At 45.1% G+C, this 14,567-nt stretch overlaps 1 protein-coding gene across 2 annotated transcripts in view; it reads right to left on the bottom strand.

Annotated features, from left to right (window-relative positions):
- BMPR1A (bone morphogenetic protein receptor type 1A) overlaps positions 1–14,567 on the bottom strand; it is a 51,609-nt gene that overhangs the window by 14,622 nt on the left and 22,420 nt on the right. For both annotated transcript variants that reach the window (XM_072130964.1, XM_072130965.1), the window contains exon 3: positions 10,927–11,074. In XM_072130964.1, coding sequence (XP_071987065.1) covers positions 10,927–10,987 — 61 coding nt within the window. In that variant the 5' untranslated portion in view covers positions 10,988–11,074. The remainder of the gene's footprint in view (positions 1–10,926; positions 11,075–14,567) is intronic.

The following is a 14,567-nucleotide window of genomic DNA, read 5'->3' as shown; positions in this document are numbered from 1 at the left end:
TTGACCAGCTTTCCTGTATGGTGCCATGTCCCCTAATAGAATACACATCTAGGGGTTTACAAGGGCGGACAGCCGCCGAGGAGAGAGCGTGTGCGTGTCACAGGTGAAGTACAAGACTGAGAAAATAAACCAGAATTAAACACTGAACAAGTGTGCATTTGTGTTTGTCAAGGTGATAAAGCGAACTTTCCTTTGGGTCTGATTTGTTTGGCGCCATTGGAAGAACACTTTATTTTCTTAGTATAAGCTTGAAATGAGACACTCTGGAACCCCTTCACCAAGTGCCATTGAAAACATATGACTGGCACAAAAACAGAACTGGAAACCAGAAGACATCCCGAAAACAATTTCTGGGATGGGCAGAACTCTGTGGCATTAGTAACGTAAGATGTGACCATAAAACCCTGCGGATTCAACATGGTTCAGTCTTTACCCCATCAGTGGGATGAGACCGCGAATTCATGAGGTAACTCCAGAGAAGACACATGTCCACCTGAGCACAATAACTAACTATCCAATGATGCCAAAGTCCACACCTCTACCAAAGGTTTCTGGTTCAGTCACAGACCCTCTCATATCACTGAAGAGGTACAGACAATGGTCAGTAAATAGCTGGGGTATAGCTGTAAAACCCAAAATCCTGTCCAATATAAAAAAGCGCCATACAGTTATCAAACACAGAAGAGAAAAGGAGGTCACTTCATTTCACTGTCCAGGGGAAAAAAAATTCTTCTGCTACAGCCTGTTCTTTAATGAAACCTATCAGAGGGCGGTTCAATAAGTACCCGTGTTAGAAATGAAGACACCATTTTTTCAAATTCTTTTACATTTTTCAACATAATCCCTCTTAGAAGGATACAATTCTCTCCACGTTGCTGCCATTTTTTAACCCCTCCAAAAAATAGGATTTGTCGAACTCTCCAAAATACACCTCAGTCTCAGCGATGACTTCCTACATTTTTTTCCCCGCAAGCCATTTCTTCATGTTGGAGAACAAGAAAAAGTTGCAGGGAGCCAGATCGGGTGAATACGGGGGGTGAGGCAGCAATTCATAACATAATAATTCATGCAGTTTGGCGGTGACAACTCCGGATGAATCTGCTGGTGCGTTATTGTGTTGTAACAGCACCTTCTCTTCTTTTCCCCCGAATGGAGCCGTGTGTCCTTCAATTTTTTGTTCAATAACTCACTGTATTGTCTAGTGATCGTTCTTCCTTTCTCTAAAAAATCCATGTGGCTGATGTCGTTCCAATTATAATTACAAATATTAATTGCCGTTCCGGTCGACACACCTACGGCCTCTGCTAATTCAAACACGTTCATTCTTTGATCAGCGAGTATCATGTTGTGGTAATCACATGTTCCGGGTGTCCTGGTTACTCCTCATCAAAAACCGATGTTTGCCATTCGTTTTGCCATCGTTTGATAGATGGAAGCACACGGGTACATTGAACCGCCCTCGTATATTTAAAAGAAATCTACCACATCGGTACAGTGCTTCTATACCAAGTACAGAAACATGAAACATGATCCGTTGTTCATTTTTGCTTCTAATGGCCTACTTTTTGAGAACAACATCTTTTCAGCCCTCAGGGGGCTAAACAATGTGGGAGACTACCTAGGGCTCTCTGACGTCACCGGGGGAGTGAGAAGGCTTGGCAGAAATGCAGAAAGAAGGCATTTAGAATTAGAAAATGACAAAGCCAGAATGCGCGTTTAGAGGCTCCCGAGGCTCATTTGTGTAATATTAAAATACGGATACTGTTTCAGGATATAAGTGTGTTTGGTTTAGAAGCACCACATCCACATTGTGTGGATAGCTAAAATAATGAGAATTGGTCAGTGGGCTGTCAGAAAAAAAAATAATAATAACAATAATTGTAGATCCTAGTACAACACTTCGTTTGATCATCTCATGGAAAGAAAGGCATCCGCAACTAACCGTTCTACTGTAGGATAGAATCTCCAGAAGAAATAAGGGCTTTAACACAATACATACAATGTCGAGCAATAATTTTAAAAATATAGAATAAAAGGCTAAAAAAAAATTTTTTTTTGGCAGTGCGACACATTCCTGTAATAAAATCCACCTTAATACACAGAGCCACCTTCAAGCACTAATCCAGCAAGTGGAAAGTGAAATGTGCGCTCAATAAGAACCCAATGGGAAACAACAGGTGTCCAAAACGTATAAATCCGCATTGCGCTGACACATTTTAAATAGGCAAATATATAGGAGTATACCTTCTATACAAACTAACCCTTATGAAATCCAAATTATGTGATCAGATCTGTGCAATCATGGATATCATATACAACACTGAACCTCCTGTGCTTCTTCAAGATTACCGTTACAATGCACAGATGATTAAAGGCAGAGGGTCAGGGCGTCATGTTCAATATATAGGTACATGAAAACCCACATCTGTATTACAAGTTATTTTATCGAAACTTTCAGAAATATAATCGACCACAATAATTAGATAGGAATGTCTAATCTAATATAATAGATAAGTATGTAACTACCATTCCTAAAGGAGAGGTTTATAGTTTTGAGAAGTATTAGTGTGTGGGGGGTACAAGCCAGTGTAGATTTGGTATTCATGGATATTAACCTCATGTTTTTTGTAATATGTGTTTAAGTGTGGGGGGCACGATATTAGTTAATTTACCAATATAAATCTATTAAAAGTTCTGTTCCGCTTTGCTGATAAGTTAAGTCTCCTGTCTTTAACCTCATCATCCAGATGGAGGGTCATGTGATCTCTTTCTGTGCATGAGCAATCACCCTGCCATACTTTCCTTAGGTGCTGGCAGGGCGATTGCTCATGGTTGAGATCAAATGACCTTCCATCTGCAGCCATTTTATGGTTTAAGTAATGTCTGGCTGATGGATGTTTAAAACAGAAGGCTTCACTCTACATGAAAGTGGTGAATTACCCAATATCCTGCCCCCCACATGCATTACAAAAATCTATGAGGTAAAGTGGCCCACCTCTTTCACCTATGGCCCCTATGCGTAGATGGCATCACAGTTATACTCCGACACGTAGAAATAAATTCCTTTTGTATTATAACCATACAGTGGCTTTTCCTTTTTTATCTTTTATAAAATATGAAAAATTCTGTGATAGATGTGGGATTTATAGGATTTGCCAATTGTGGCAAAGAAAATGCAAAGATATTACTTTGTTTTATGGGCAAAGAACTTATGATGGGAATTGACATTGCATGTAATTGACTGATGCACTAAGCTGTCATGAACTCCAATAATTTCAGAGAAAGACACAAGGGAGTTTAATATATCATTTGGAAGAAGAAGTTTAAAAATAAAACCTGAGTAGGACTGAGCAGCAATCCTGATCCCAGATCGGTAGGGGTGCCGGGTGTCAAGCTCCAATTCCTTATCTATTCTTTATAAACTAGTGAATCCTTTTTTATCCCATTCCCATTGCAGCCGTCATTAATTTTCTACTCCCCAGCTTCAAAAATCTATATCCATTTCATTTTACAATGTAGAGAGCTGTGCGAGGGTTTATTTTCCAGGTATTTCCATGCCCTGTACTGGGAAGCTGGGAAAAAAATCCAAATGTGATAAAATTGACTTTTTTGTGTCAGTTTCTTGTGGGCTCAGGTTTTTAAGACTTTCACAGTGCACTCCAAATGATACACACAGCTACGAGGAACTGCACACAAAAAATTCCTGGTAGGAGGAACAGAGGCTACTGGGGCGTACCATTGCAAACATTTTGATCACTTTTTATGCAAATTTAATTTGTAAAAGTGGTGTTCCAGCCATTTGGGCGCCATTTCCCTTTACGGGGTTCACCACCGGGAATAACAGTTTTTATATTTTGATAGTTTGGCATTTCGGGACACAGAAACACTTTTTTTTTTTTTTACTGTTTCTTACATAATTTTTAGACCCTCTAGAGTATTTTAACCCCGATCGGTCCTACAGTCTCCGGTCTTACAAAGGCAACAGATGACGTCACAGGGAGGGACTAGCACCGATCGTGGGTGTTAGCTGCAATATGCAGCAACCCCCACCTTTGTGACAAGCTGAGGTCAGAACTAGAGATGAGCGAGCACTAAAATGCTCGGGTACTCGTTATTCGAGACGAACTTTTCCCGATGCTCGAGTGCTCGTCTCGAATAACGAACCCCATTGAAGTCAATGGGAGACTCGAGCATTTTTCAAGGGGACCAAGGCTCTGCACAGGGAAGCTTGGCCAAACACCTGGGAACCTCAGAAAAGGATGGAAACACCACGGAAATGGACAGGAAACAGCAGGGGCAGCATGCATGGATGCCTCTGAGGCTGCTTAATCGCACCATTATGCCAAAATTATGGGCAACAGCATGGCCATGACAGAGTGACAGAATGAAGCTAGATAGCATCTAAAACATGCAATAATTGACCCTGACACTATAGGGGACGGCATGCAGAGGCAGCGGCAGCAGGCTAGAGAGTGGCATGGCGACATACCCTAAATGGACTCAGGCTTCAAACCAATGGGTGGCAGAGAGGAACCAAAGGAGGTGAGCAAGAAGCGCTCAAATAATATCGGTACATGATAAAAGTTTGCCAGTATATTTTGTGGATTACACAGCAGGGTGGCGACAAAGTTAACATGGAAGCCATGAAAACAACCCAAAATTCTGCCTGACACAGCTCGTTTGATAAGGGGACCATGTATGGAGGCAGTGAACTAGTAGTAGATTAAAGGTTCTGCAGTTAAAACTATGTTAGTTGGATCTTGGCATGGAGTTGGCGCTCCGCTGCCAGGCGAGCTTTCGCCAATCCAAGCCCCTGTCTCTAGGCTACTCCCCAAACAGCACTTCTAAGAACCTTTTGTATAAGATCAAGTGTAGTAGCGTTCTTATAAGTTTAGGATATGGCGGGTGAGGGGAATGTAAACAGATGCGCAAGAAGCGCTGAAATAATATTGGTAAATGATAAAAGTTTATTAGTATATTTTGTGGATAACACAGCTGGGTGGCGACAAAGTTAACAACTTTGATGTGGAATCCATGAAAACAACCCAAATTTCTGCCTGACACACCTCGTTTGATAAAGGGACGATGTATGGAGGCAGCTATATGGACGACTTTTGGAGGTAGCAATGGAGACAACGTGTGGAGGCTGCTATGGAGACAATTTAATTTGGATAGTGCCTGTATGTGGCAGTCCCAAAAATTTTTCAAACCAGAGGAGCAGGTAGGTGGCCCTCCAGAAAAATAGAATAGATTGAGTGCCTGTATGTGGCAGTCCCAAAAAGTTTTCAAACCAGAGGAGCAGGTAGGTGGCCCTCCAGAAAAATTGAATAGATTGAGTGCCTGTATGTGGCAGTCCCAAAAAGTTTTCAAACCAGAGGAGCAGGTAGGTGGCCCTCCAGAAAAATTGAATAGATTGAGTGCCTGTATGTGGCAGTCCCAAAAAGTTTTCAAACCAGAGGAGCAGGTAGGTGGCCCTCCAGAAAAATTGAATAGATTGAGTGCCTGTATGTGGCACTCCCAAAAATTGTTTAAAACAGAGGAACGGGTCGGTGGCCCTCCAGAAAAATTAAATGCATAAAGTACTATAGCAAGAGCCAGTGGGCCCTGTCAAAAAATAGCCAGTTTCCTCTGCTTTACTGTACAAAGAGGAGGAGAAGGAGGAAAATGAGGAGGAGGAGGAGTGGATCAATTATTCAGGTTGAGCTTCCTTCACCTGGTGGAGATTGGAAATTATGAGAAATCCAGGCTTTATTCATCTTAATAAGCGTCAGCCTGTCAGCGCTGTCAGTCGACAGGCGTGTACGCTTATCGGTGATGATGCCACCAGCTGCACTGAAAACCCGCTCGGACAAGACGCTAGCGGCAGGGCAGGCAAGAACCTCCAAGGCGTACAGCGCCAGTTCGTGCCACATGTCCAGCTTTGAAACCCAGTAGTTGTAGGGAGCTGTGTGATCATTTAGGACGATGGTATGGTCAGCTACGTACTCCCTCACCATCTTTCTGTAAAGATCAGCCCTACTCTGCCGAGACTGGGGACAGGTGACAGTGTCTTGCTGGGGTGACATAAAGCTGGCAAAAGCCTTGTAAAGCGTACCCTTGCCAGTGCTGGACAAGCTGCCTGCTCGCCTACTCTCCCTCGCTACTTGTCCCGCAGAACTACGCACTCTGCCGCTAGCGCTGTCAGAAGGGAAATACTGTTTCAGCTTGTGCACCAGGGCCTGCTGGTATTCATGCATTCTCACACTCCTTTCCTCTCCAGGGATGAGAGTGGAAAGATTTTGCTTGTACCGTGGGTCCAGGAGAGTGAACACCCAGTAATCGGTGCTGGAATAAATTCTTTGAACGCGAGGGTCACGGGATAGGCAGCCTAGCATGAAATCTGCCATATGCGCCAGAGTACCAACGCGTAAGAATTCACTCCCCTCACTGGCCTGACTGTCCATTTCCTCCTCCTCCAACTCCTCTTCTTCTGCCCATACACGCTGAACAGTAAAGGACTCAACAATGGTCCCCTCTTGTGTCTCGCCAACATTCTCCTCCTCTTCCTCCTCATCCTCCTCCACCTCCTCCGATATGCGCTGAGAAACAGACCTAAGGGTGCTTTGGCTATCAACAAGGGAATCTTCTTCCCCCGTCTCTTGTGACGAGCGCAAAGCTTCCGACTTCATGCTGATCAGAGAGTTTTTCAACAGGCCAAGCAGCGGGATGGTGAGGCTGATGATGGCGGCATCGCCACTGACCATCTGTGTTGACTCCTCAAAGTTACTCAGCACCTGACAGATATCAGACATCCACGTCCACTCCTCATTGTAGACTTGAGGAAGCTGACTGACCTGACTACCAGTTCTGGTGGAAGTTGACATCTGGCAGTCTACAATGGCTCGGCGCTGCTGGTAAACTCTGGATAACATGGTCAGTGTTGAATTCCACCTCGTGGGCACGTCGCACAACAGTCGGTGAGCGGGCAGTTGGAGGCGGCGCTGCGCTGCCCTGAGAGTGGCAGCATCTGTGCTGGACTTCCTGAAATGCACACAGATGCGGCGCACCTTCGTGAGCAAATCTGACAGATTGGGGTATGTCTTGAGGAAACGCTGAACTATCAGATTTAACACATGGGCCAGGCATGGCACATGTGTCAGTCTGCCGAGTTGCAGAGCCGCCACCAGGTTACGGCCGTTGTCACACACAACCATGCCTGGCTTCAGGTTCAGCGGTGCCAGCCACAGATCAGTCTGCGCCGTGATGCCCTGTAATAGCTCTTGGGCGGTGTGCCTTTTATCGCCTAGGCTCAGCAGTTTGAGCACCGCCTGCTGTCGCTTAGCAACGGCACTGCTGCTGTGCCTAGAGCTACCGACTGATGGCGCCGTGCCCACGGATGGTAGTTCGGAGGAGGAGGTGGAGGAGGGGTGGGAGGAGGAGGAGGCATAGTAGGCCTGAAACACCTGGACCGAGGTAGGCCCCGCAATCCTCGGCGTCGGCAGTATATGACCAGCCCCAGGGTCAGACTCGGTCCCAGCCTCCACCAAGTTAACCCAATGTGCCGTCAGCGATATATAGTGGCCCTGCCCGGCAGCACTCGTCCACGTGTCCGTGGTCAGGTGGACCTTGTCAGAAACGGCGTTGGTCAGGGCACGGGTGATGTTGTCTGACACGTGCTGGTGCAGGGCTGGGACGGCACATCGGGAAAAGTAGTGGCGGCTGGGGACCGAATACCGAGGGGCGGCCGCCGCCATGAGGTTGCGAAAGGCCTCGGTCTCTACTAGCCTATAGGGCAGCATCTCCAGGCTAAGCAATCTGGAGATGTGCACATTAAGGGCTTGGGCGTGCGGGTGGGTTGCACTATATTTGCGTTTCCGCTCCAGCGTCTGGGGTATGGAGAGCTGAACGCTGGTGGATGCTGTGGAGGATCGTGGAGGCGACGATGGGGTTTTTGTGGCAGGGTCCTGGGCAGGGGGCTGACTATCAGCTGACACAGGGGAAGGAGCAGTGGTGTGCACGGCCGGAGGTGAACGGGCTTGTTGCCACTGAGTGGGGTGTTTAGCATTCATATGCCTGCGCATACTGGTGGTAGTTAAGCTAGTAGTGGTGGAACCCCTGCTGAGCCTGGTTTGGCAAATGTTGCACACCACAGTCCGTCGGTCATCCGGTGTTTCCTTAAAGAACCTCCAGACTTCTGAAGATCTAGCCCTCGCCGCAAGAGCCCTCGCCACGGGAGCTTCACTAGTTGACACATTTGGCGCTGATGCACCAGCTCTGGCCCTGCCTCTCCGTCTGGTCCCACCACTGCCTCTTCCAACCTGTTCTGGTCGAGGACTCTCCTCCGTCTCAGAAGCACTGTGTTCACCCGGCCTCTCAACCCAGCTTGGGTCTGTCACCTCATCATCCTCCGATCCCTCAGTCTGCTCCCCCCTCGGACTTCCTGCCCTGACAACAACTTCCCCACTGTCTGACAACCGTGTCTCCTCATCGTCGGACACCTCTTTACACACTTCCACTACGTCAAGAAGGTCATCATCACCCACAGACTGACTGGTGGAAAACCTGGGCATCGGAAAATTGCTCAGCAGCAACCGGACAAGTGGTTTGTGACTGTGGGAAGGGTCCAGAAAACAGTTCCTCAGAGTATGCCGGTTCAAATGCCAAATTTTCCTGGGAGGGGGCAGACTGGGGGGGAGGAGGCTGAGGTGCAGGAGCTGGAGGAGTGGCGATTTCGGTGACATGGGTGGACTGCGTGGAAGACTGACTGGTGGACAAATTGCTCGAAGCATTGTCAGCAATCCACGACATCACCTGTTCGCACTGTTCTGGCCTCAACAGTGCTCTACCACGAGTCCCAGTAACTTCAGACATGAACCTAGGGAGTGTAGCTCTGCGGCGTTCCCCTGCTCCCTCATAAGCAGGTGGTGTCTCACCCCGGCCAGGACCACGGCCTCTGACCCCTGCAGTAGTTGGACGCCCACGTCCCCGCCCTCTACCCCTAGCCCTCGGGTTAAACATTTTTAAAATGAGAGTTATAGCTTTAATTTTTTTTTAACTTTTTTTTGTGTTTTTTTTTTTTTTTTTTTTGTGTTTGAGTTTTTAAAACCAAACAATGCTATCCTATTGCTATGGCTATTTTCTAGCCAAGTATGAAAGCACACTACTATGCCAGATGAGATGACACCGAGTTATTAAACAAAATAAACGTAAAATAAAAAAGGACAAATGGCAGACTGTGCCTAATTGAAATCCAACCCCTACTAAATTTTCCCACTTCGGTCTTTGCAATGGATATGTGCGTCACTAAGCGCAAAACACAGCGGTCGCAAGTCTCACTACAAATTGCTGACAATTGGCTAGTAGATGCACTGCAGCAAGTACAGCCACCAGCAGATCAACCAGAAATCAAATATATAACGCTACTGTAGGCGTAAGCCGTTTGGATTCTCCTATGGCTATTTTCTAGCCAAGTATGAAAGCACACTACTATGCCAGATGAGATGACGCTGAGTTATTAAACAAAATAAACGTAAAATAAAAAAGGACAAATGGCAGACTGTGCCTAATTGAAATCCAACCCCTACTAAATTTTCCCACTTCGGTCTTTGCAATGGATATGTGCGTCACTAAGCGCAAAACACAGCGGTCGCAAGTCTCACTACAAATTGCTGACAATTGGCTAGTAGATGCACTGCAGCAAGTACAGCCACCAGCAGATCAACCAGAAATCAAATATATATAACGCTACTGTAGGCGTAAGCCGTTTGGATTCTCCTATGGCTATTTTCTAGCCAAGTATGAAAGCACACTACTATGCCAGATGAGATGACGCTGAGTTATTAAACAAAATAAACGTAAAATAAAAAAGGACAAATGGCAGACTGTGCCTAATTGAAATCCAACCCCTACTAAATTTTCCCACTTCGGTCTTTGCAATGGATATGTGCGTCACTAAGCGCAAAACACAGCGGTCGCAAGTCTCACTACAAATTGCTGACAATTGGCTAGTAGATGCACTGCAGCAAGTACAGCCACCAGCAGATCAACCAGAAATCAAATATATAACGCTACTGTAGGCGTAAGCCGTTTGGATTCTCCTATGGCTATTTTCTAGCCAAGTATGAAAGCACACTACTATGCCACATGAGATGACGCTGAGTTATTAAACAAAATAAACGTAAAATAAAAAAGGAAAAATGGCAGACTGTGCCTAATTGAAATCCAACCCCTACTAAATTTTCCCACTTTGGTGTTTGAGGTGGATATGTGTGCCACTAAGAGCTAAACACAACGGTAGCAAGTCCCCCTGCTAATTCCTCACAAAATGGTACTAGATGCAAATAAAAAAAAAAAAAAGTAGAACGTTATTGTAGCCCTAAGAAGGGCTGTTGGGTTCTTGTAGAATCACTCCTGCCTAACAGTAAGCTAATAGAACACCCTAACGCTTTCCCTGACCAGCAGCAGCTCTCTCCCTAGCGGCATCCAGACACAGAATGATCCGAGCAGCGCGGGCAGCGGCTAGTCTATCCCAGGGTCACCTGATCTGGCCAGCCAACCACTGCTATCGACGTGTAAGGGTACCACGTCATGCTGGGTGGAGTGCAGAGTCTCCTGGCTTGTGATTGGCTCTGTTTCTGGCCGCCAAAAAGCAAAACGGCGGGAGCTGCCATTTTCTCGAGCGGGCGAAGTATTCGTCCGAGCAACGAGCAGTTTCGAGTACGCTAATGCTCGAACGAGCATCAAGCTCGGACGAGCATGTTCGCTCATCTCTAGTCAGAACCAATTCTCAGAGATATTTTATCGGAAATTATCCCTTCGCTTCTGCTTTAGATGATTACTGTTGTTTCTACTTTGTTTACCTTTATAACTACACACAGACATCACAGGCGGGAGAATCCTCACATAAAACATATTGAAGACTTTTCCTATTTCATTTCTGTAACTCACCTTGGCTGTGAACTGCTAATAAAACACATCCAATCAAAGTGGCCACAAAATGTTCAACCATTTTGATTCTCCTCGTGGTAAGCCAATCCAAGAACACAGAATATGAGACACAATGTGCAAGCTCTTCAATTTTTCTTTGGTTGTGATCCTGCAAGAAAAAAATTAAAAAAAATTAATTCTATGGGTTGACAAACCTTATCCCATATAAGACCAACAACCAAAGGAATGTGGTCTTTTAAGACTACGGCCTTACCAAAGTAATTGGTGGATATTTATCAGAAGTGTCTGAGGTCTCACAGGGGTTAAGAAAACAATATCTGAGCTCTGATTGGTTTCCATGGGCAACTAGGTCAGTTTTGCCTCAAACCCTTCCAATAAATCTCCCCCAATGATTGTCACTATGTGTAATACACAAAGATATGGTCTCCTAAAAGAGGTGGTTTCTTGTAGAGCTTTCACAGTACATAGAATGAGATTTTGGGCAAATAACCCAACAAGGGGTTACAGTACCCCGCACAGACTGTTAATGACCAGGACTACCCACGATACCGTTTTCTGACAAACTAATCCATATATCTGCTCAGATTGACCCCGGCCCATTACACACAAAAAGCCTACCATAGATTAATGCTACTCTTATCCAATTTACATATTTGAGTTTACAAAAAAATGTAGCGTTATTTTTTCATGCAATTAGTTTAATATTCAGACTTTTGATCACTGGGGCAAACGCGGCCTGGTAGGCACAACAAACAAACCTCAAAGAGACTGTGCCACTACTCACACACCTAAACAGTTAACACAGACAAAGGAGATTTGTGTTGAGATGAATGAGAGGCAAATTTTGGCTTTCATTGGCCTCTTGTTTCGGTGAGCTTGACCTGCACGACCTTGTCAGCCTGGCGCTATTCCTGAATGGAAGAATTTGTATTTGTTCAAGGATGTGCCTCAATTACTGTTGGTGGCGGCTTCCACCATAAATAACTCAATCTGTCTGTTCATCAGAACCTAAGAACTTTTTTTGGTTTAATTGGGGCTCTGGAGCTATTTAACACACAAGCAAATTAGTGGTGGATTCCTGTCATTTCCAATTTTGCTGGGTAAGGGGCACGCAGCCTTCGACCTGTGGCCTACTTTTCACACATCTGTGACTTCTCAGTAATTAGGAAACAAAAAGGATTCGTCACCACAAGAGAAGGGAGACAGGCGAACAACAGGGGGGATAAGACTGCAAGAAGATCATGTGCTGCAGCATACAATGTACTTAGCACCTGTTAGAGATAGAGACCCTGCAGACCCGCCTGTAACCCCTGCGTTCAGGTGAGCTGACCAACAAGGTCCCGATAACATTCCTTAGTACTTTGGAAGCGAAGATTGCACCCATCTCATCATACACAGATGTGGTCTACAAAAAATAAAAAATAAAAATCTACCACTCATTTTGACTGGTATGAAAGATTTCCGATACTGGGTATCAGCATCAATTACAGTATTAAGTTTATTAGGAACACGGCATATGTATTTTTAACATTATGCAAATAAAGCGCAAGGGCTCCAGAGGGCCTCTGGCAGTCACATGGCTCCCAAAGTGCTTGTAACACTCCCCCTCCCTCCTGCTCCTCCAGCTCTACCCTTCCCTATCTACTGTAATATCATGGCAGCAGGGAGTATTACCTTTGTGCTGCAGGAATATTTCCGGCAAACAGAGGGGAACGTGTTAGAAGGGCTTTGGGAGTAGCTCTGGTTACCCCATCTAGATGAATATACCCTTTCCACTGAGCATATGAGCATATACGTCGCTCAGCAGGAGGAAGCAGGATGGAAAAACGTAGCTTGCTTGGTCTTTCCAGTGCAGCTAATTCAATACAGGAAATCCTGCGTATTCATGGTGTGCATTTCAAATTCAAATTCGTGCAATGGGCTTTAAAGTTATGAAAGTCTCTCTGCAAATCTCACACCTATCCAGACTGACGAGTCACCGCATAACACTTGTTGTGGATCAGTGAAGTAACGGTATAACAATGTAGAAATAGCTCTCTAAAATATTTACCATCTAAAGTAGAATCCTCGTGCATTGTAAACTGCTTCCTGCATATACGACACTATGTGCAATCTGCTCAGCTCCTCCTGCTCTACAATGTGCTTCCTGTGGGCACGATGCCATGTGCAATCTGCTCAGCTCCTCCTGCTCTATAATGTGCTGCATGTTGGCACGATGCCATGTGCAATCTGCTCAGCTCCTCCTGCTCTATAATGTGCTTCCTGTGGGCACGATGCCATGTGCAATCTGCTCAGCTCCTCCTGCTCTATAATGTGCTGCATGTTGGCACGATGCCATGTGCAATCTGCTCAGCTCCTCCTGCTCTATAATGTGCTTCCTGTGGGCAAGATGCTATGTGCAATCTGCTCAGCTCCTCCTGCTTTATAATGTGCTTCCTGTGGGCACGATGCTATGTGCAATCTGCTCAGCTCCTCCTGCTCTATAATGTGCTTCCTGTGGGCACGATGCCATGTGTAATCTGCACAGCTCCTTGTAGTGGTTGGTGGGCTTACACAATTTGATCAAAATGTAACTAAGAACCTCGAGTTCGTTATATAATGTAGCCTAGCGGCAGTAGATCATTGTATCATGTGTGGATGTGCGGTCCAGTTCTTTTTCTCTCCTCATGTTGGTGTGTCTCAATCAATGATCAATTTTCAAATTACTTTTCATAAAACCCCTAATCTCACTAATCCAGGGGTCGGCAACCTTTTTGGCTGAGAGAGCCATAAATGCCACATATTTTAAAACGTAATTCTGTTAGCCATACAATGTGGCGCATTTACTAAGATTCTTGTGCCAGTTTTGCGGCTGCACTACTCTTCATGCAACACAAATGTCTGCACTTAGGGGGGTGTTCTGGTGCTCAGATAAACTGTGCGCAAGATTTAACATGCAAAGCCTGAATCAAAAAGCAACATCTGGCTTGCAAGACATAGATTAGTGCAGCCCCCATCAGTCTCTAGGGCTGCACAAACTCTACAGAACTGCTTGCGACAGGGGAGGAACACTGACTGGTTGGACCCCAGAGTTCTCATAAGTGGGACCTGATGCATTGGTGATAATTTGTAATGATCTCTTTATGTATATTTCCAGAATAGGCAGTCCCCCAGCTTACAGATGACCCCTAGTTACAAACAGACCTCTGGATGTTAATAGTTTACTGTACTTTAATTCTAGGCTACAATAATCATATGTAACAGTTATCACAGGTGTCTGCAATTAAGATTTATTGTTAATCCTTGTTCTTATGACAATCCAACATTTTTAAAATCCAATTGTTAGAGAGACCAAAAAAATGTTTGCTTGGGTTACAATTATAAAAGTATACAGTTCTAATTTAAGAACAAACCTTCAGAACCTATCTTCTACGTAACCCGGGGACTGCCTGTAGTTGGTAAAGGCTACAATAAAAATTAGGTTCTTATCCTGTTCATGGATGGCTTGAAAACTTACTAAAATAGTTATCAATCATCATGAAAACTAGCAAATGTTTACACTCTGAAGTGTTCCCCCTAGGACAGGAAGCGCTAGTGACAACCAAATTATCATCATGGGTGTTCAATCAAGTCCTGTTTTGTTTAGCCAAAAGTTAACGCGA

The sequence above is a fragment of the Engystomops pustulosus genome, chromosome 11, assembly GCF_040894005.1.
Source record: "Engystomops pustulosus chromosome 11, aEngPut4.maternal, whole genome shotgun sequence".
Classification (NCBI taxonomy): domain Eukaryota; kingdom Metazoa; phylum Chordata; class Amphibia; order Anura; family Leptodactylidae; genus Engystomops; species Engystomops pustulosus.
Note: the sequence above shows the minus strand (reverse complement) of the source record. Positions and strands in the feature narration are given on the sequence as shown.